We start from the raw sequence: 20,696 nt of genomic DNA, 5'->3' as shown, positions 1-20,696 counted from the left end.
AAGCCCCATTAATTATAAAGAGTAAAATTCCATTTTCCCTCAAAATGTTAGGGAAAAGTTTGTTCTTTCAATCAAATCCCAGCAAACAATTTAAGCATGAATCATAAGAAGAGAGACAATCAAATACAGCTTAGGAAATTATTGCAGGAAACAAAACTTTGTCCAAACACAGATCTAGGTCAAACAGTTTAATTAACAAAAAAAAAAAAGCATAAAAGCAGAAAGGGTGGGGGCTCAGAATGTTGCTGTCTCTGCTCAAGGAAGAGCTTATTGAATAAGCTCTTCTCATACAAGAGGTGTCAGAACTCATGCAATCATCATCTTTGCCCATTTCATATCCATACACAAATTGAAACTCCCTCACAAAACAAAAACACGCACAGAGATGCACAAAACAAAAACACAGAGAGAGAGAGGCAACCTACGGCTGAAGTAGGGTTTAGAGATGTGTTTCTGAGAACGAGAGGTTGTAGTATTTATAGAATGTTTGTTTATGGGCTTTTTCAATCGAAGCTAATTGAACCCTAATGAGCCCATATCTAAGTGGGCTGATATTACCTTAATTGGAAAGACTATTTAATTGAGAAAGCCCAATTAGCCCCCAAAAGACAAGTGCAGGGAGGGTTTCTTTTGTCATGTACAATCTATAGGCCCAATGAACCTACAATTTCAAAAAATAAAACAAAATTAGCTGATTTACATATATTAATCTTACATTTGTTCTTCTAAAAAAAAAAAAATCTTACATTTGTAAATATAAAAAATTAAAATAACCTCCATCGAGATTTAAGAAAATGTTAATGAGGTTTTAATTTATAATATAGCAAATATCCCTAAATGGCAAATTAAATCGAAATACATCTCTTTCAAATTAAATTCTCATCTAAAGACTAAAATTATCTCAAAATAATATATTTATTAATCAAATTGGTTATATAATAAGAAAATTTTTATGAAATTAAAAAAAAAAAAAAAAAACCATAAGGGGGTAAGTGCTATTTTAAAAATATGTGAGAATTTCTGACATTTCCCTAAACTTCAAGAAATTTTACCGTAAAGTAGTTGGTTCTAAGTGTGTATATTGGTGTTTTAAATATTGAGTGAATGAATAAAGTACCATGTAGTGTACTGTCAAGTTTTGTCGCAAAGATTTAGACAATAATACAAGTGCTTATAATATGAAAATGGAGACAATAATTGAATTAAAAGACATTAGTACAAATTAAGTAATGTTAGTGTTAGGTACACAGTATTTTTCTGAATTTATTTTACTATTAACATGATCTATTGTGATGTGAGAATATCTCTAATACTTGGGTTCACCACTAACATCTTTTTCAATATACACCAATTATAATAGATCATGTTAACAGTTGTGAAAAAAATGTTGTGTACCTAAAGTTATTGTAATATAAATAATTTTTTTTTTCAATGAATAAGTATCTATTATTAGAAAGAAAGATGAGGGGAAGGCCCCAATCCGTTTCCTCCAGTATAAAAACCTTAGAAAGAAGACAGAAGATGAATAGGGACCCATATCTACTACCAAAAAAAAAAAAAAAAAAATAGCCCACTTAGCAAGACTATGGGCAAAAAAATTTAAATGTAAGCTCTCATTAAATAATATCCCAACACAAAGAATGAACTAGCTAGAGGAAGAGGCAGAGGGGCTTTGCACTGCATCAATCAGTGATATGGAATATCCTTCAAAAATTGCAAAGTTTAGTTTGTGTTCCTTAGCCGAAGTGACTATTAGGTGAGTTGCTTGGGCTTCTTCAAGTAGAGGCTCAAGTAGTCAAGTGAAGAGAGGATTTTTGAAGTAGTAAAGTGTAGACATTATGTCAGGTGTGTCATTTCTACAAATCACAACTGCTAAGGCTCTATTGGGACTTATAGCAACATCAAATTTCAAATTGTACCAACCAACTTGTGGTGGAACCTAAACTGGGGATTTTGTGAAGTGGAAAGCTTCCCGAGTGATGGTATAAATTTTCTGAATATCAGCTGCTTATCATTTTTGGATTGGTAGAGGCTTCTTGAAAAATCGTTTGATTTCTCGTCCACAATATCCTGTCGAAAACTAATGCTGCAAACAAAGGGAATTTAGTTCCATCTTTTTCTCAAAAATTAAAGGATTTTTTTATATACATCATTAGCTTTACCAATCCACTTGTATAGAATCTATAGATGGGTCATGGGTCCCAATTTATTAAGATCTAAGCCAAGGCCAACTTGAAAGTGACCATTGAAAGTTGAAACAGTGTGAATCTCTATCCTTAAAATTGATTTTGCCGACAATTGTCTGGTACAGTACAAGAGAGTTGGGTGCCTGGTCTCTAAGATTCGACAACCACTGTTAACAACTAATAAGTAATACAATAATGCTAAATACAATAAATTTACTCTCTTTTTTTCCCCCACAATATCTATAAAAGTAATTATGATTAGTACAATATCATTTTTACATGAGAATATATGATACTATTAACATTATTTTTATTATACATTAATCACAACTTTGTCACGTCAACAATTATAAAAAGAGTTGTGAATTTTGTTGTGTACATAAATTTATTGTAAATAATAAGAGTACAATCCTAATATAAAATCAACTGTGACATTAAGGAAGAATTAGAGAACAAGAATAAGGGATAAGATAGAAGAGAGAAAATGGAAATACAACCCATAATTTCAAATAATATGTTAAGATTAGAAAAGATAACAATAAGAAAGAGAGTGAGAAAATGCAAAGAATTAATGTGATTCAATCTTATCAATTTACACGCACGGTAAAAAAACCGCAAGTGACTATGTATTTATTATTAAGCTCTACATGTCACATTAAAATTATTAAATCCATTGAAAGGTACATATAGTCGTCTAACTATAATCGAGCCTTGAACTAAGTCCCTAGGGTTGCAATGGTAAGATAATGTGTATTAGTAGGATTATAATTCGTATTACTATGAACTTGGTCCAAGATAATACAATCATCATTGACTAGAATAATATAATGGGCTTGGTTTTTTATATCTCTAACGTTCACCCTTAAACTTTTAGGTGAAAAAATTGAAGATAACTTGAGTTTGAAATAAAAATGTGGTAGAGATTGGAGCGCAAATGACAAACTGGAATGAAGGCTAGATGCCAAACAGGTGCATAATGATTAAAGTCACATTTGTAATCGTAGTGCAACTCATACTTGTTGAGGTTACTGATTGGAGGCGATTTGAAAAACTTGGTTGAGAGTGGAAAAGACACGTGATAAAATAAAATAAAATAAAAAAGCTAATAACACCAATCAATGGCATGGTCGGAGGAACTCGATCGGCTAAGGGTGGTAGTGACATGTGATGAAAAAGAAAGTTGAATGTTGGGCAAAGAAGGAAGATGCACATGCCGATTGAGTATTGATGAAAATTCAAATAACTAAGATTGCCTAAATGAGAATGAGGTTCAATACCTAATGAATTATATCTAAGTTTTGTTCCATACAATAAATCTTGATTAGAATAATATAATGGACTTGAAACTTCTCTAATGTGGAAACTAACAAGAGCGGTGGCAAAAAGAGTGTACACAAGCAGTAAATTGGTAACAATAAGTCTTGGGTCATTTTCTTTTCCGCACAAATACTAAAAAAATATATAGTAATTGCTAATGACATATAATAAAAGTGATGTCAATAATACATTTTAGTAAAAGTAATATTTCTCTTGAAAACAACAAATTCTGTCCACAATTGTGAAAAATGTTGTGTACTAATAGATCTTCCCTAAAGGACCACTAAATTGATGATCTTCAATAGGTTAATTCCTCAAGATTCACTAGTGCTGTAGTTTGGAAGACAATACGGAACTTCAACTTGCCCTTTTTTTTTTCTTTTCAGATTAACGACATAAATAAGATGTTCATGAATATAATGTTTCATTTGTAGGTCACACTTGTACCATCAAAATGCATGAATAGGTGAACACCCGAAATAGCATTTGTAAAAAAAAAAAAAAAAAAAAAAACTTTGCTTGGTCGGTTCTCAACAATGCCAAAATGAAAATCTTTCTGGTCCTAGGAATTGAAGAACTTTGGTTGGTCGGTGTATAAACCAAAATACACCTTACTTTTCCATCCCTTGTTTGTTTCCTCTTATTTTCTAGGGCATGGCAGCTTTACTTTGGTCTATAGTTTGAATGCCTTGAATCCAATTTGCTTTAGGTAGGAAAGGAAACAGAAAAGATAGTATAAAATTACCATGTTAAAAAGCTGTAATAGTTTATGGGCCTGATTTGCTATAGCCGAAAGATGAAACAGATAAGATACACTGCTTACAATTTATACAATATGTCAAAGTCCTTATTAAGCTGTATTAGTTAGTTTTAGTATTAATTCCTGACAGGCCCTCGTGGAGACCCCATGACCACATTGTCCTAGTCAATTTCTGTATTTCCTATTATTTTAGACGAAGATGAATGTGGCTGCACGTGCATGACTCATAAAAAGTTAAAAAAAAAAAATCAAACTGCAGGAAGAAGTGGAAAAAGAGCTAGGTAGAAGAGGAACAGTTCCCTATATTCCCTGTCATCGGTACTCATCAAACCAATTCGCATCTCATAGCTCTCTCTCTCTCTCTCTCTCTCTCTCGGAGAATCACACACAGACGTACACACATATACTATGCATAGAGTTTTTATATTCTGACTCCTCCAGAGTATCTTATAAGAAAATGTTTTGCTTTTAGTTTTAGTATTAAGAAAGGTTTAGAAGTAACTAAAATAGATTAATAAAAGGCAGAGAGAGAGAGAGAGAGACAGAGACAGACAGATTCTGATTGCAGAAATGCTAGATAAACAAGAGTTTAAACCATCTAGGTACTCCAGATCAGATCGCAGTTGTGTTTGTTTTCTCACACAGCTGAGACTGAGAGTTTTACCTCCAAAATCAACATTGAAGTTGAATCATTTGGCAAATACCAATATCTTCAAGACGCAGTGAGCAGCTACATTGGATTCTCAACAGTACCTTCTTGTGCCAAGGTTAGTATTTTCTTCGTTACATATTCATAAGAATCATAACCCACATTCTTTTTTTATATGAATACACATTCACATTTACACGCAACTTTGTTTCTGCTTCGAATATTTGTCTACAATGGTCAGGTAGTTCATGTGCTTTTTTTGGATGAATATACAGTATATACAATATCTATTTTCATGCTAGAACTGTTTGTATTGTCTAAAAGTAAGTTCTATACTAGATCTTACCACCACCATTGTCCATTGATGCATTAGCCAGTGCTTTAAAGTGTTCACTTTCAGCTCCTTCAAAGTGAAATATTCTCAATATTTCCTTTAGTAAAGACTAAAATTGTCACAATCATTTCAACATACTCAGAATCCTGCAATTACTGAGCTGGGTTCTGCCTCTTTTTCAGTTCATTTTCTTAATGATACTCATCGAGTCATCATGTATGCAATGCAAGTGAAATTTCAATTGGAAACCTTTGATTTGGATTCACGTTAAGTTAATTAAATGCATGCTAGGTGATTCTAGGTAGTCACAATATTGGAATACAAAGCCACCAATTAAGATCAACCAAAATTTTCACAAACTCAAGACTATCCTTAGATGAAGAATATCTAAATGTATGGTATTAGGAAAATGTTCATGCCAGCGTAGTAAGGTTCACTGGAGCAGAATAGTTTGTTGACATAAGCACCACATCATTCCAACTGTGGAGCCACATAAATGAAATTTATATAGTTGACAAATATAGATAATAGAGAATATCAACTAGCACGCTAAGTAATAATGACAACAGTAATATAAAACAAGAAGCTAGCACATGGAGGGGTGGGTTTGTTGTACAGTTTATACTGTTTACCAACTCTAACTTTGCTTTGAACTATATTTTCTATTTTTTATTTCACAAGGAAAATTTTAAGTTGATAGTTTGCAAATTAAATCCACAACAGATACGCGTTGAGATATTTTTGAATGTGACCGACCTGAACTGATTAATTTGTTGAAGATTTATAATTAATCTTAAAATTTTTAAATCACAAAATGGAAAATAGTATTGGGTTTGGCATAAGCATCATCGTACCTGACAAATGCTTTAAATTAGTAATTTTGTTTCCTACTATGCATGGCAGTACAATTGAATTTTCAATAAACACTAGTCAAACTTGCTCTTGGAAACAAAAAATTATTTTATCAACAATGTTGTTTGTGATTAAAAAATACAATTACTTGTTGTTTGTCCTATTGCATGTATTAATTAACTTTCTTTTGTGGGTGTCCCTTCGGGGACATCCGATAAAATTGGAACGAAACTTTCTTTTGTGGGTCCTCTACTGCATGGTTCATTGTTTTCTTTTAGATCGCTCTTTCATCACATTCACGGGCTATGTTGTTGGGCTAATCTTTGGCACTGTACAACCACCATCACTTCCTGTCTGAAACTTTTAACCATAAGGCCCAATGGCCTTGCAGTTAATCTATCCAATTTACGAAAATAGGTGTTCTATTACTTATATAGATTTTTAGTTGGAAATAACAGCCGTATTCTGGACTCAAAAATTATAGGCTGAGGGTATTTCAACACTGACTATAGTCTCGTAAAAGTGACTTTGATTTTGACAATACATTTTCATGATGTTTTTTAATTTTTTTTCCCTGAACCAGAGCTCATGATGTTTCAAAAAATAGGAAATTGATTAGTATCCTGCCTTTTTCTTTGTCATACTACACGGGTGTCCTTTAATTTCACTCTCACAATCACAACAAAAAGAGATATATATATATATATATATATATACTTATATTTCAAGAGGAATAAAATGTTCACTCACAAAAAATTAAGTTACAGAAAAAGCTGAGATAAGAACAACCTTGAATTCATATAAAATTATATTTCATACTAAGAAAGAGCATTAAATATAATATTTGATAATTAACTTGCTATTAATGAACATTGAACACTAGTAAATCATAATAATGAAACAGTATGAGATAATAATTGTAGTAACAAGTGTAATTAATTCACTTCATTGTCTTATTTATGTCCTGAAAACTATTTTTGCGTGGGGCCGGGAAAGGTGGGGTAGGGATGGATAAGATTTTCCAAGAACCAGTTTGAATATTGACAATGAAGGAGACAACTAGGGCCAGACTGTAAAGAGTTGGGGTTAGTAATTATCTTCCATAAAAAGCTGATGTTATTCTTTGACAATGGAATGCTGAAGATGAAGAGCCTGTACATAAGGACAGGCCAAGTATTGTTGCAAAGCTAAATTAGGCATGAGACATGAAATGATCATTCTATTTACAAAAATATAATGAGGGAAAAAGTTTTTCATGAATTAGGCCTCTGCATTATGTGTCTCGTCTCAGTCACATTCCATTATCAATCTCACCTTTTTTATTCAAGGAAAAATATGTTATCCCCCTTGTGACAGCATCACATACATCTTCTGCATCAATCTATTTTACCATTGTGCATTTGTGTACCACTCCAACTTGTTACACAAATAATTACATTAACTTTTTCTACAAACTTATATTGAATTGGCAAACAATGATGGTGAATGAAAGTATAATGAAAATGATAGGTCTATATTCCTACCCATCACAATTCATCAAGTTTCCTGAAAAGATTGTCCAAACATAATGTTACTACTAATATCTATTTATTAAAATTGACCACAAGATTTCACCACATTTATTAAAAAGAAATTCCCACCCCCCATCACAAACACAGTTGTTGGGTTTGAAGTTTGAACCCAATCACCTCCATGAGTTATTGGCAACCATCATTAGAGTTAGAGCTGACAGCTATAGCTTTTTTCATTCACTGGTTTACACAACTTCACAAGGGCATTCATCTCATCACAACATTCTTATTGGTTGTTTTATCTGCCAAAAACTGCTATGTTTAGGTAATATCCCAAAAAATGAAGCAAAAGATGCATTTCCGCGCGTCTTTAATAGAGAGTGTGAATACTTTGTGCCCTTGTCCTTGGTTTCAAGGGTCAATCACTCTATCCCAGACCAAAAATTAAGGTAACATTATAACACTCAGCTACAAGTACCCAAACAAGGTACTTTGTGCCCCAACCCCCAAACAAAGCCAAAGAGACCAAAGTCCCAGTCGAGTTAAACACTCTCCCCCCAAGGCGCGTGGCTATATCTCTCTCTCTCACACACAATAATTACACTAACTCTTCTACGTTTTACTTTTACCCTTTTGGAAATTTACTCGGATAAAAATGCATGAAGTAACATTTCAACGCCCCAATACGTATGTATGACAAACAAAGCCTACAAGGAAATCTTTATAGTGCTAAGATACAGAGAGAATGAAAGAAATGTTAAAGAGGGGAAGGGGAAAAAGTGTTTGAAATCTCTCTCTCTTTCATCAATATCTTTTGCAGGGTTGAACTTGATCAAATCAGAGAAATCAAATGGAGGAGAACCCACCTCGAGTTTCACGTAAAAATGGGACCCACTTAGAGGCTTCAAGAGTTGAACCAACCAGTAGTAGGAAGAGCCGGTACAGCGTCGTTGAAGATGGTGCAGGGGGAGATCAGATCGAGTGCTCTGGCAAGCACTGCAAAGCATGCACTGCTGGATTGATAGCTGACTGTGTAGCCCTCTGTTGTTGTCCATGTGCGGTGGTGAACTTTCTTGCTCTTGCATTTGTGAAAGTTCCGTGGATGGTTGGGAGGAGATTGTGGCTGGGGTTCAAGAAAAAGAAGAAGGGTCAGAGTCAAAGCAGGCTGGAAACGAAGAGGAAATGCAGCAAGAGGAGTGAAAGTAGTGGATGTGTGGTGGTGGAGAGAGATATTGGGAATGTGAGAAGGAAGAGAGTTGAGGAAGATATATTGCCTGATATTGCATCTGGGTTTTGTGAAGAAGAGGGAATGGAAAGCGGTAGTGCAAGGTTTGAAGCTGAGAGAGTTTGGCTAGAGTTGTATCAGGTTGGTCATTTGGGTTTTGGGAGGGTTTCCTTCACTGGAATTCAATCTCTGGGTAAGGGAAATTAGGGAAGAAAAAGTTAGCAAACACAATTGTTTTTACTATTTAGTAGTCTTTGATTTTTTTTTCTTCTATAAGTATTTACTAGTCTTGAAGTATTAACTATTAACCCTTATGCTGTGGGGTATAGATATATAGGTCTCACTGAGGTTGGCTTAGTTTAATTTGCTGAGCAAAATGAGGTGCTTTTCTATGATTCTGCAAGGATTTAGCTTATAAAATTTACAAGCCATTTTTCTTTTGAAGATAGGTCTCTTTGTGAATTATATTGCGATTTATTTTTTCTTATTTTAAGATTTATTTTCAATTTGTTATAAACATTCAAGTTCTAGTTTGGTAGGTAGGTAATTGGTTCTTTCAAATATGAAAACCCAGATATTCCTACTATTTTCCTCCTTGATTTACCAAATTTGGAGTATAATAATGCTGTTAATCATTTAGCAGAAAATAAAACCTTTCTCGGTATAAATTAACTTTCGAGCTATATGTCATATAGGTATTTAGCTTATTAGGTAGTATCCACGAAGACAAGTTTATGAGTTCAACCACAACTTGTTTACTCATTTCATATATTGTGTGTGTGTGTTTTTTTTCACACGTTTAAAGAGGCAAGATATCTGCACTATCCAAAAAAGGAAAGATTACAAATGCAAAGAGACAATACATCATAGCCAAATATGAATAATTGAAGTTACAGGAGGCAGCATGCCGCCAAGGGAGTAGATGAACTTGTTGTAAGCCTCTATTTATTTTCTTTTTCTTTCTTTTGTGGGGGCCTGGTGGTCTAGTTTTTCAGGATCCTATTCCATTTGTTTGTGAGTCTATTTCAGGATAGGGATTTGATGGTTAACAAATTTAAATATGAATATAGTGCCACACATTAGTTTCTTAATTATCTAAAGGGGCAAAATTTAAATAACATGATGATACTACCATGTACATTTTCAATTTCATAAAATTAAATTTGAAGAATGAAATGACCCTCTACCTTAAGACCTATAGAGATAATTTTTTTTCTCAAAATATATAAATATATATATATATATATATATATATATTTGGGAGAAGCTTTTTGTCAAAAAATGGGGAGCAGTTTTTAATTTAGTTTATGGAATATAGGTTGAGAAGAAATGCTATTGTCCCCCCCCCCCCCCCAACACAAAAAAAAAAGAAAGGAAAACCCTAGTTAGTTGTTTAAAATTAAATCATGACAAATTGCAAGTTATTTCTCCTCATTTAATAAAGAGGGGCTCCTTTTGATATAAAGATAATTACACGTTTGAGTTGAATTTATAATAATATAAAAAGAAGACCATTGGACCTTGTGGCTCAAGTGGTACCCGGTTTACCAAGAAACCGCTAGCTTGGGGGTTCGAGCCCCGCAATAACCAATTACCTAGCAAAATATATAAAAGAAGAAGAATGTTATCTCATTGTCTACCATCTCAGGAAAATATAATTTTTATAAAAGATGAATTTCTTAAATTAATAGCTTGTTTGGTAGAGCATTTTAATAATATGTTTTAAATTTTTAAACAATATTACACGCATTTCTACACATTTTTTTCACCCACACGTATTTCAAAAAAATACAAATAACTTTACTTAAACTACTCTATCAAACAAGTCCTAAATCCATTTGTTACCGCTAAGAGTATTGTAACTGAAGAACCATTTGTTTTCAAGCAAACACAAGGAAAATAATATGAATAATAATAATAATGACAAATAAAAAAATAAAAACCCTTAAGCCTTAGGCTTTTTCAACTTTTACATGTGGATCCTACCTTTTCAGTCCAAAAAAAAAAACTTTTACATGTGGATCCATAGTGACAAATACTACTACTAGCAGGCTAGCAGTACAATTGCAACATAAAGGTATGTGGAACTTATTAAAACCGACCTGAACTTTACTCTAAAAACCGGCCCATACTTGTAAAAAGCCTGCCTATTCTATTAAACAGCCATGAGCCCAAAAGGCAGCCCCTCCTATGACCCATGCCATAATGTGGAAAATGCCAAAGATGTCTTCATGTTTCCTAAATTCTATTGTCAAAAAATAAATTTTAAAAACCCTTCCATGCTTGTTACAATTTTTTTCATAAAACTTATTTCATTAATATAAATATACATGAAATTACAATTAAATTTATCACATCAAATCAAACTACTTTTTAGCAATTCAAAATGTATAACAAAACAATAACGTAACAATAACAAAAAGTCTCCAACACAAAAAGTCTTAATATTTGCAAAAAGTGTACAAAATTGTATACTTTGATTAGTCTATAATGTAAATCTTAATCGCTAGTACAACGTAAGCTAATAATAAAAGCTTCCATTTACCTTCTCTCTCCAAATAATAGTGCTTCCTTTGAAATCATGGCTACAACACAATTGCATAAGCCATATATATCCAATTGTAAGACACTTCCATAAGAGTTCACACTGAAGTAGCCTCTTACTAAAAAAGATTTCCACAATATGCTCAGCAATTTCTAAATTAATAAAGCATGTACAAGCTGCAAATTCATCTGATCTCTTGCTACATGGCATAAACAGTGTTTGATCTTATCATTAACAACATCCAGCAATATTAAACCATCTAAGTTAAGGACATATAAGCCTCTCTATCCAAATATTACCAAAAACTCCAAGCAAGGTATCCACCAGATTGGCCCCACAAGGGTGCCAGTTTTAATTTAAGAAATCAAGAGTATTATGTAAAAGTAATGCTCATGAAGAAAGGGAAAAACATTTTTTTATAGGTAAGAAAGAAATCATAGCACATAGCCAATCATAAAGGCAAGCACAATTTAAACTCTTGGCAAAGCATAAGAGAATTATTCAAATTTTGGCCCAACAGAAAGTAAATGATAAATTTTTTTACCACAAGTAGATTATGCAGGTCAAGAGGTGCATAGTTATGACTCATCTGAATCCCCTACTTCTGCAGGCCCTAGCCTAATGAGTAGGGTACCACTATAGTTACACCCAGGTAAAAGACACCAACTCAAGTTGCCCCCTACTCATTTTTTGTTCATCAAAAGAATAAGAAGTGCAATAATGTCATAAGACACATAGGGTGCCCTTTCACAACTTCAGCAGTTAATAAAGGAATATCCTGTCATTAACAACATCCTGCAATATTAAACCATCTAAGTTAAGGACATATAAGCTTGTCTATCTAAATATTACCAAAAACTTCAAGCAAGGTATCCACCAGATTGGCCCCACAAGGGTGCTAGTTTTAATTTATGAAATCAAGAGTATTATATAAAAGTATTGCTTATGAAGAAAGGGAAAAACTTTTTTTTTTGGGTAAGTAAGAAAGAAATCAGAGCACATAGCCCAATCATAAAGTCGAGCATAATTTAAACTTTTGTTAAAGCTTAAGAGATAGTTATTCAGATTTTGGCCCAATAGAAGGTAAAGGATAAAATTTTATACCTCCAGTAGATTATGTACACCAAGAGGTGTAGTAATGTCATAAGACACACCATGGTGCCCTTTCACAGTTTCAGCTGTTCATGAAGGAATATCCTGTAAGTGACACAAGTAAAAGGCATTTAAAAGAATTCTAGTCATTAACTCAGTAAAGCATATCTATAATCAAGGCCCCAGAGGAAAGTAAGCTGAGGTGCCAAATTTTGAAATGACCATCTAGAAATGAAAATTTATCCAATGATAACTAACATTACCACTGAAGAATATTGTTGAAAGAGAGAAGACAGTTAATTTGTTATGCCAATCTTCAGAACTTGAATTCCTGTTCTAAATTTAAAGGTTGTTCTCGGATGGAGTCATATTTCTCCCAAGTTTGAAAGACATGTTCCCATTTCGACGGTGGATACAGGTTCAAGGCCAATTCATCGTTTACAAAGGCATGGCCAATTGAAGATGAACCAAAAGTGTAATTGGTATCCATTAGAAGCCACGGATGGCAAAGAAATCTGCCCAGTGTAATCGTATCCCATGGGATAGCCAAGTGGCAGCAAACTTAAATCACAGCCTTCAAACCCATTAATGCGGTTGTTTCCATTGAAAGCCTTGAATCTTCATCTACATTGTTAAAAGCCCATTGATCCCATACATGTGGCAGAACAGGAGCCATGGGGATGAGAGGAATATCGGGTCTTGGAGGACAACAGATGCATTCTACATGGAACCTCAAGCAATTTATGTAATCAGATCTTGAGTTTTTCGAACCTGTAACCTCAAGCTCAATATGATTTTGTTCACATGGATTTGATATATTCAATTGCCCATAAATTAACCACAGATGATCAGTATCACTTGTTACATGAGCCCTACAAATAATTTGTTTTTCACAATTATTAATGGAAATGCCAATTGAAAAATCGTCACTGAAATAGGCGAACCACGAATGATACGGAAAAGCAACACAGACATCCAAATTTGAAAATTTGGGACCGACCCAGAATGATACGGAATTTCCAACGCTCTGGTGGTTAAATTTGCACCACTTTGGAATCTCATTTCCTGGTAGTAGAAGATAAGGTAAATAAAAGTCAAATTGAGATTTAAATTCAAAACCAGAGCTCTGAATTTGAGATTCAGATTTGGAGTCATCAAGGACAATATCACTCTCAATTTCAGATTCAGAGCCAGAGCTCCCAATTTCTGATTCAAATTCGGGGAGACTATTGCTTGTTGCAGCTTCAGGTAAAATCCCTAGAATTTCTCCAAACTGCTTGAATTTAGCAAATACAAGAAATTGAAGTTAAAAGAAAATATCATAGTAATATAATGTATTCGGGAAAGGTAACTAAAAACTTAAATTTAGAGAGAGAGAGAGAGAGAGACCTGCTTCCATAAATTGATTGATGATTGTGGATCCAAATAATTGCAATTCTCTGCATTCACTGTTTCTATAGATTGCGGAAGCCTTGGAATATCCCGAAGCCGTTCGCAGTTTTTTATGTCAAGATTTGCTAATGTAGTAAATTTGATAATACATTCTGGGATGGAAACAATACTAGTTCCAGCTAGATTTATAGATCTCAATACGGGGAAGCAATCGGGTTGCATCCAAAAATCTAATTCAGTTATATTTCCATGACTAAGATCTAGACTTGTCAAGCTTAGAAACCCAGGTCTTGTAAAGGCCATTCCCAATTTGGAAGTAAGAGTATCTTTTTCCTCAAGCAGTTGCAATTTGTTGTTGCTAATTGGAAACTCCTTAAGGTAATGGCAAAAACTTAACGTACGAAGCCCAGAGAGATACCCCAGTGATGAAGGCAATTCTCTAAAATCATTAAAAAACAAAACTAATTCTTTTAAACGTTTCATTTCTGGGTGTATATCAGGGAACTTCTTAAGACTCATGCACCAGCTAAGATAAAAATACTCAAGAGATTTCAACATCAGCTTACTTGGAAGAATTTCAAGTTTTCGACAGACCAAAATTTTCCATAATTTAAGCTTATCAAGAAATCCAATGGACTCATGAACTTCAATTAAATTTATACACCCTAAAATTTCCAATGTCTCTAAGTTTGGGGCACACAAGTCGGGTACTTTAGTAATCGAATCACACTTACTCAGACTGATACTTTTCAAATTTTTGTACTGGAACTCCTATAGAAAAAAAAAAAAAACAAAAAAATTTCTTCAGCAAATTTAAAAATAACAATTAAAGAAATTAAAATTCATAAATACTAGTAATAGTTATACCTGCTTGAATACATTCTCCACTATAAAGCTAGACATTTTGAGTGCAACAAGTTGTTGAGGAGGAAGACATTTGGAGGATAAGGAAAGAGGAGATACATTCCATTCAAGAAACCTTAACTTATGCGGTAGATAATCAAGTTCTTTATCAATGTGTACATCACCTATCAGAAATTTGAGATTTTTCATCCTTTTGAAAACTTTAGATTTCAATGACACCTTTATTGGTTTAGGTGAGCGCAACATGATACCTCAAATTTTATTTGATCCCTGCTTAAGGCAAAGAATTAGTTGCACTTCATAATTAGATTTGACAAAAGTATAATGATTTTGAAACTTTAAACAAAACATATATAGTGAAAATTATATTTTGTTCAATATTGAAAAGAGATAAATCTCATGAATAAAAAAACATTTGGAAAAAAAAGGTGAAGCAAAGAATGCATACCATATTTCCGGTTAGCAATTCATGAGCATCATTATAACACCATATTCTGCTACGGTTTTCAAGCTCTTCTGATTCTTGTTGTACAATTTCTCTACCCAATTTTTGTAGCAAGTCATGCATAAGCAAAATACCAATTGAATCAACAGTTATGAGACACTTATCGATAAGCTTTCCAATACCATAAATTGGATATAGATTGCAACTATCTAATATATTTACAACATCATCCTTGTGGAATCCTTTGAAGAAGCACGCAATATCGAGAAAAATATCCTTTTCGTTTTTTCCCAATCCATCATAACTTATTCTAAGTATCTTTTCAATGTCTTCATGTGGAATGTTTTTATACTTTTCTATTGCACTTTTCCATTCTAGTATACTTTTTCCACACAAATCAGAACCCATTATTTTTAAAGCTAATGGGAGGCCATTGGCATAACATATAATTTGCTTTGCAAGATTTGAATAATCTTCCTTGGGTTTACTTGTTTGGAAGGCATGTAGACTAAAAAGTTCAAGAGCTTGACGTTGATTCAATTCTTTAACCCTGTAAATTTGATGATCTCTTCCAAGAGTAGCTAGCACTTGTTTGTCTCTTGTTGTTATAATGACTCTACTTCCTGAAGAAAACCAATTACATTCTCCAAGCAAATTTTCTATTTCTTTTGATTTATCCACATCATCTAGAATTAAAAGAACTTTTTTACAATGAAGTCTTTCCTTTATCAAACTAGTTCCTTCAGATACACTGTTCACCTTCAAATATCTATCTTGTAAGATCTTAGAGAGAAGCGTCTCTTGTAGTTGGATTATGCCACCATTTATATTAGACATTTCTCTAACATTCTCTAGAAAACAACTTCCTTCAAAAAGATCAGCAATTCTATTATAAACAGCTCTTGAAATTGTAGTCTTACCTATTCCTCCAAGACCATGAATTCCTATCATGCGAACATCATCTGAATCCATATCTAAAAGCAATTTTATGGCCTCCACTTGAAAATCTATTCCAATTGGATATTTAGCAACAAATAAATGCACACGATTTGATTTCATACTTGATATTTCTTTAATAACTCTTTGGATAAATTCAAATTCGAATTCATTGCAGCTGCAAAGCATTAAGCATAAGAAACATATAATGAGTTGGACTAATTGTAAATATAAATATGAAGATGCCAAGAGTCTTGTAACTCAATTGACATATCTTTGTGTTTCCAACAAAAACATTCATTGTTGGAATCCCCCACTCCCAACTATTGAATAATTAAATATATGAAGATGAACCAAATTCAATGTGTTAATTAAATATGATTGGTTTTGTGCATTACAATTAACATATTGTTAATTAAATTAATTGGCATTGTAATTCAAAGGGTTGAGAGCTATGATTAATTTTAGCACATTCCTTTTTTTATAAATGCAAAATTAGATTTAGGCTTTTAGTAAATCAGAATTTGGTGAGGAAACAAAGTTATTGAAAACTCATTTCCTAACGAAAACAAAATGAGATTAAGAAATTTAAGAAAGATTTTCTTAACATCAAATGGGAGAAAAATTTAATTGATAATTAACATTACCCAACTTTAAATTCTTCTACTTCTACCATTTCTTATGATTATAAAACCATTTAGCACAAGATTCATTTAGGTTATAAGTTTATAACGGATAAAAGATTACAAATATTTATCATAATTAATAATATTATTTGATTGAAATTATTTTATTTCTATCATTGAACCGTTGTGGCTTAACCACCTTAGTAGGTAGAATATAATAATATATGATCAAAGAAGAAAACTTTCATAATTTGATATTTAGTGGTCACATAAAAACCATATGAAGTTTATAAATTATAACTCATAAAAAGTAAAAACATACCAAAGTAGTCATTAATTAAATACATACCCAATTTCCAAATAAATAAATAAATACATACCCATCACGATAAAGAAATCCAGATAAATTAGCTGCTTTAGTCAATGTTGCCCTCCACCTCTGAACCTTCTCCACATCATCTTTTAATTTTTCTTCATGTTCAGCAAGGTCTATCCCAAACTTTCCCTTTATTTTACGTATCTCTGATGGATTCACTTTATAAAAAATTGGTAATACTAACTGGCCATTATTCTTACACTCAAAAATCTTGACAAGTTCATTCATGCACCAAGTAGAAGATGCATAATTTTCAGAAAATACGATGATAGAAATCATCGACAGTTCAATGGCTTTGAGAAGTTCCACTGAAATTTCTTCTCCTCTTTGAAGGTGATTATCCATGAAGGTGTTAAAACCCTTGTCACACAAAGCCTTATATAAATGGCCAGTAAAACCATAACGGGTATCTTCACCTCGAAAACTCAAAAATACATCATAGCTCCATTGGTGAGTGGAAGACGAAAAAGAAGAAGAGGCTCTTTCATTGGTCACGATAGCCATCAGGATGATTTGTTAACTGACGATTAAGAAGAACTGGAAAAAAAAAAAAAAAAAATAGAAGCCGAAGGTAAGAAAGATCAAAGATGTGATGAAATAGGAATTATAAGAGATGAGTGACATGCAATTTGTGTGGAGATTGACGAATTTTGCGTTTGATTGGGAAATTGATTAAAAACTGATGATTTTTACCATGTGTGCTGAAATTGAATCGGAGAGAGATGAAATGTAGCTGGAAATTTGGAATTGATAGAGAAAAATATTGGGGACGATATAAATAGAGATCCTCCTTCCATGAAGTTTCCGCAATACAATCCTTTTGGTCCACAGCCAGCTACAATGGCCACAGGGTTCATCCTTGGGAGAATATCAAATTCCACAATGGTATAAAATAAAATTATACGGTTTTGTCCAGTTCAGGTGCTTAATGGGGATCATTGCCAGGAAAATGGACTCTTTCATTTTATCTTAAAGAGTTAAAATGATAGTAATATTTTTAAACAAAAATAAATGAGGAAGACTTTCTCACTAAAACCCAAATGGCAAACAGGACCCACAGAAAAAATGTCAAACGTTCTAACTTTCATTTTTTAGTGCAATCCAAACTTGGCCTAGATAGTGGATTTATAAGATGTGCACGCATTGACAACACAACCCAATGTCCAAAGAGAATATTAAGTCCTTACTCAATAAATACTGGGTGTGACTTTTTCTTGATTTCAAGACATATGAAAAACTTTTAGAATCATTTTACATTTTTTTTTCAGAGAACAGTGAAAATGTATATATAACAATATGTGATCTGATTTCAAGAATAAATGTCACAAATTGTCAAATTTATGTCAATCATACCAAGATGGAACTCACAACAATTACACACAAGCAAACAAACATGAAATGCAAAAAATTTAACCATTCAATTTCTCAAGTGGGAGGCTAATGGGTTTCTATTTTTGATATGATCTTGAATTATTTTATTATAAGTTGGTCGCCAAATGAAAGAAAATAAACAAAAAATTAAGGACTGATTTTATTACTTGAATTTTTAGGATGACGTGGCTTTTTTGCTTACTAAGTATTTATTTATTATTATTTTTAATTGTAACTTGATAAAGACGTGGATATCTATATGCATTGACAACCCAAAGTATAAAGAGAATATTAAGTCCCCACCCAAACTTAAAAGAATTAATAATATCTTGTTAAAAAAAAGAATTAATAATAATAATAATAATAAGTTGCACTCAAATGGGCATCTTTTTTTATTCTCTTTGCCTCTGAAGGAATCTATATATATATATATATATATTAAAAACCAAGTTAAGAGAAAATCAAATTAGAATCTAAATTGAATTTCAATTGGAGTCTAATTGTGCATCTTGTGTTCTATTTAATTTTTAATTTTTGTGTCAAATGAATTATTGAGTGTAAAAATTGAAAAGTCTAAATTCAATTCGATTCTAAATTGTAAGGAGGCACTACAAATCCATTAGAAGCAGAAAGTTAGGGTTTTTAAGATGGAAAAGATTTTTAAATTCCTTGGATGCACGGATTCTCAAAAGGTGAATTATGCTACGTACATGTTTGAAGGTGGCGAACGTGATGACGGGGTTCTTGTTCTTGTCACGAAAAACCAAAACTTATTACTAACAACTCTTCCTAATATAAAAGCTTATATATCAATCACAACCTAACTCTCAAATTCAAGAAAATCCTTACTTCCCATCACATAAGGTTCCCGAAAGCACATGATACATTCATTAAACACATTATATACCCAAACCTTAGAGAAAACCAAGGCATAAAATTTATCTATGATTCAAACATACCAAAGGATAAGAAAATTAAATTATAGCTCAAAACATTCACCCTAACTTTAGAATTAAATCTACAAAGTCAGGTGTATCATATACTATTCACTGCTCATTTCAGCAGCATACACCTCATTTGTAAAATACAAATGGGCTGTCCATACACATCCAAACGTCATGAAATTTTATAGAACCATTGCCCTAGATGTCTAGTATATACCATATCAATTTCAAAGTCAAAGCATAAAACCATGATTAATTAAAAATCATACATGACCACATGCTCAAATCTATCCTGACAGAATTTCATGCAACTTAGAAATTAAACCATTATTTTTATATAAATCCAAATGCTATGAGACCACTTCCATTACAACCATGTGTGTCTTAGAATTCATAAAAACTACTCCTAGCATCCTAATTCACAAAATATGATTTAATCCAAAATTTTCTTCTTGTAAATACCAAATTTGTCACAGTGACAGCTTTAACATGTTTTTTTTACAAAATCCTCAACTAATAGCAATTGGCCTTCACTTCATGTGGCTATTTTTATATCTATACTATACATGTTAGAATACATGAATAGGCATCTAAAAGACCATGATATTTTCAATCTTTCAAATAGCTAACACAAAACCACAAAATTCAGCTTCTAACAATCAGATTAGAGAACAAATAAGTGAAACTAAAACAAACCATTACACCATTAAAATATTCATTATAGAAAATAAACATATATACTTACCCACAACTGAAGCTAAAACTTTAGTAAGAGTTTAATTTCTTCTTAGACAAAGATATATGGTTTTGGTGAGAGAGGGAGGGCTATTGGTGAGATGGTGCTGCCGTGTAAGAATAAGGGAATAAGAAAGAAATAAGAACAAAGAAAAAGGAATAAAGAAGAAAAGCATGAGATGAACTCTCAAGTGCAGCCAAGTCAAGATAAGGGAGAAAGACTTTGTGGGGGCACGTGTCTTACTAAGGAAAGAAAAGGTTATGACCCACCTTTTCAACTTTCAGTATTTATACTTTTCACTCTCCCATATTTCTATATTCTAAAATGACCCAAATATTAAAACAACTATGCACATATATCCTTACCTTAATAAAACTCATTTCTACAACATTAAAAAAGCATATATCTTCTATAATATCACAATATCAAAGTTTTATGCACTTAAAGTAATTAAGATAATAATAAGCATATAAACCCATAAAATTAATTATGCAATTAGATTGGGGTGTTACATGATCTCCCACATCAAATTCAA

The 20,696-nt window shown here is 32.6% G+C and overlaps 2 protein-coding genes and 1 non-coding gene across 8 annotated transcripts; 1 reads left to right on the top strand and 2 right to left on the bottom strand.

The window, feature by feature from the left end:
* Positions 1-231: 231 nt before the first annotated feature.
* LOC115978450 lies at positions 232-328 on the bottom strand. Its single transcript, XR_004088734.1, has one exon. It is a non-coding gene; the product is annotated as a small nucleolar RNA snoR1 (small nucleolar RNA).
* Positions 329-4,714: 4,386 nt separating this feature from the next.
* Positions 4,715-9,239, top strand: LOC115978411. Its single transcript, XM_031100430.1, has 2 exons — positions 4,715-5,030; positions 8,430-9,239. Exon 2 carries the CDS (start codon positions 8,460-8,462, stop codon positions 9,039-9,041), a length of 582 nt encoding a protein of 193 aa, XP_030956290.1. The 5' UTR covers positions 4,715-5,030; positions 8,430-8,459; the 3' UTR covers positions 9,042-9,239.
* A 1,048-nt stretch (positions 9,240-10,287) lies between these two features.
* Positions 10,288-20,346, bottom strand: LOC115976644 (TMV resistance protein N-like). 6 transcript variants are annotated; one of them, XM_031098073.1, is made up of 7 exons: positions 20,171-20,346; positions 17,115-17,647; positions 15,176-16,286; positions 14,731-14,997; positions 13,861-14,634; positions 12,735-13,744; positions 11,904-12,576 (listed from the first exon to the last, which is right to left on the bottom strand). In XM_031098073.1, the coding sequence occupies exons 2-4, from the start codon at positions 17,612-17,614 to the stop codon at positions 14,980-14,982; spliced, it is 1,629 nt and encodes a 542-aa protein (XP_030953933.1). In that variant the 5' UTR covers positions 17,615-17,647; positions 20,171-20,346; the 3' UTR covers positions 11,904-12,576; positions 12,735-13,744; positions 13,861-14,634; positions 14,731-14,979. The 6 variants fall into 6 exon arrangements, with proteins under 6 accessions (XP_030953931.1, XP_030953932.1, XP_030953933.1 ...); XM_031098074.1 differs by lacking the exon at positions 20,171-20,346 and adding an exon at positions 17,804-18,859; XM_031098071.1 differs by lacking the exons at positions 15,176-16,286; positions 17,115-17,647; positions 20,171-20,346 and adding an exon at positions 10,288-10,429 and having other exon boundaries at positions 12,484-12,576; positions 14,731-14,965.
* Positions 20,347-20,696: the final 350 nt, after the last annotated feature.

Source organism: Quercus lobata, chromosome 2 (genome assembly GCF_001633185.2).
Source record: "Quercus lobata isolate SW786 chromosome 2, ValleyOak3.0 Primary Assembly, whole genome shotgun sequence".
NCBI lineage: Eukaryota > Viridiplantae > Streptophyta > Magnoliopsida > Fagales > Fagaceae > Quercus > Quercus lobata.
Note: the sequence above shows the minus strand (reverse complement) of the source record. Positions and strands in the feature narration are given on the sequence as shown.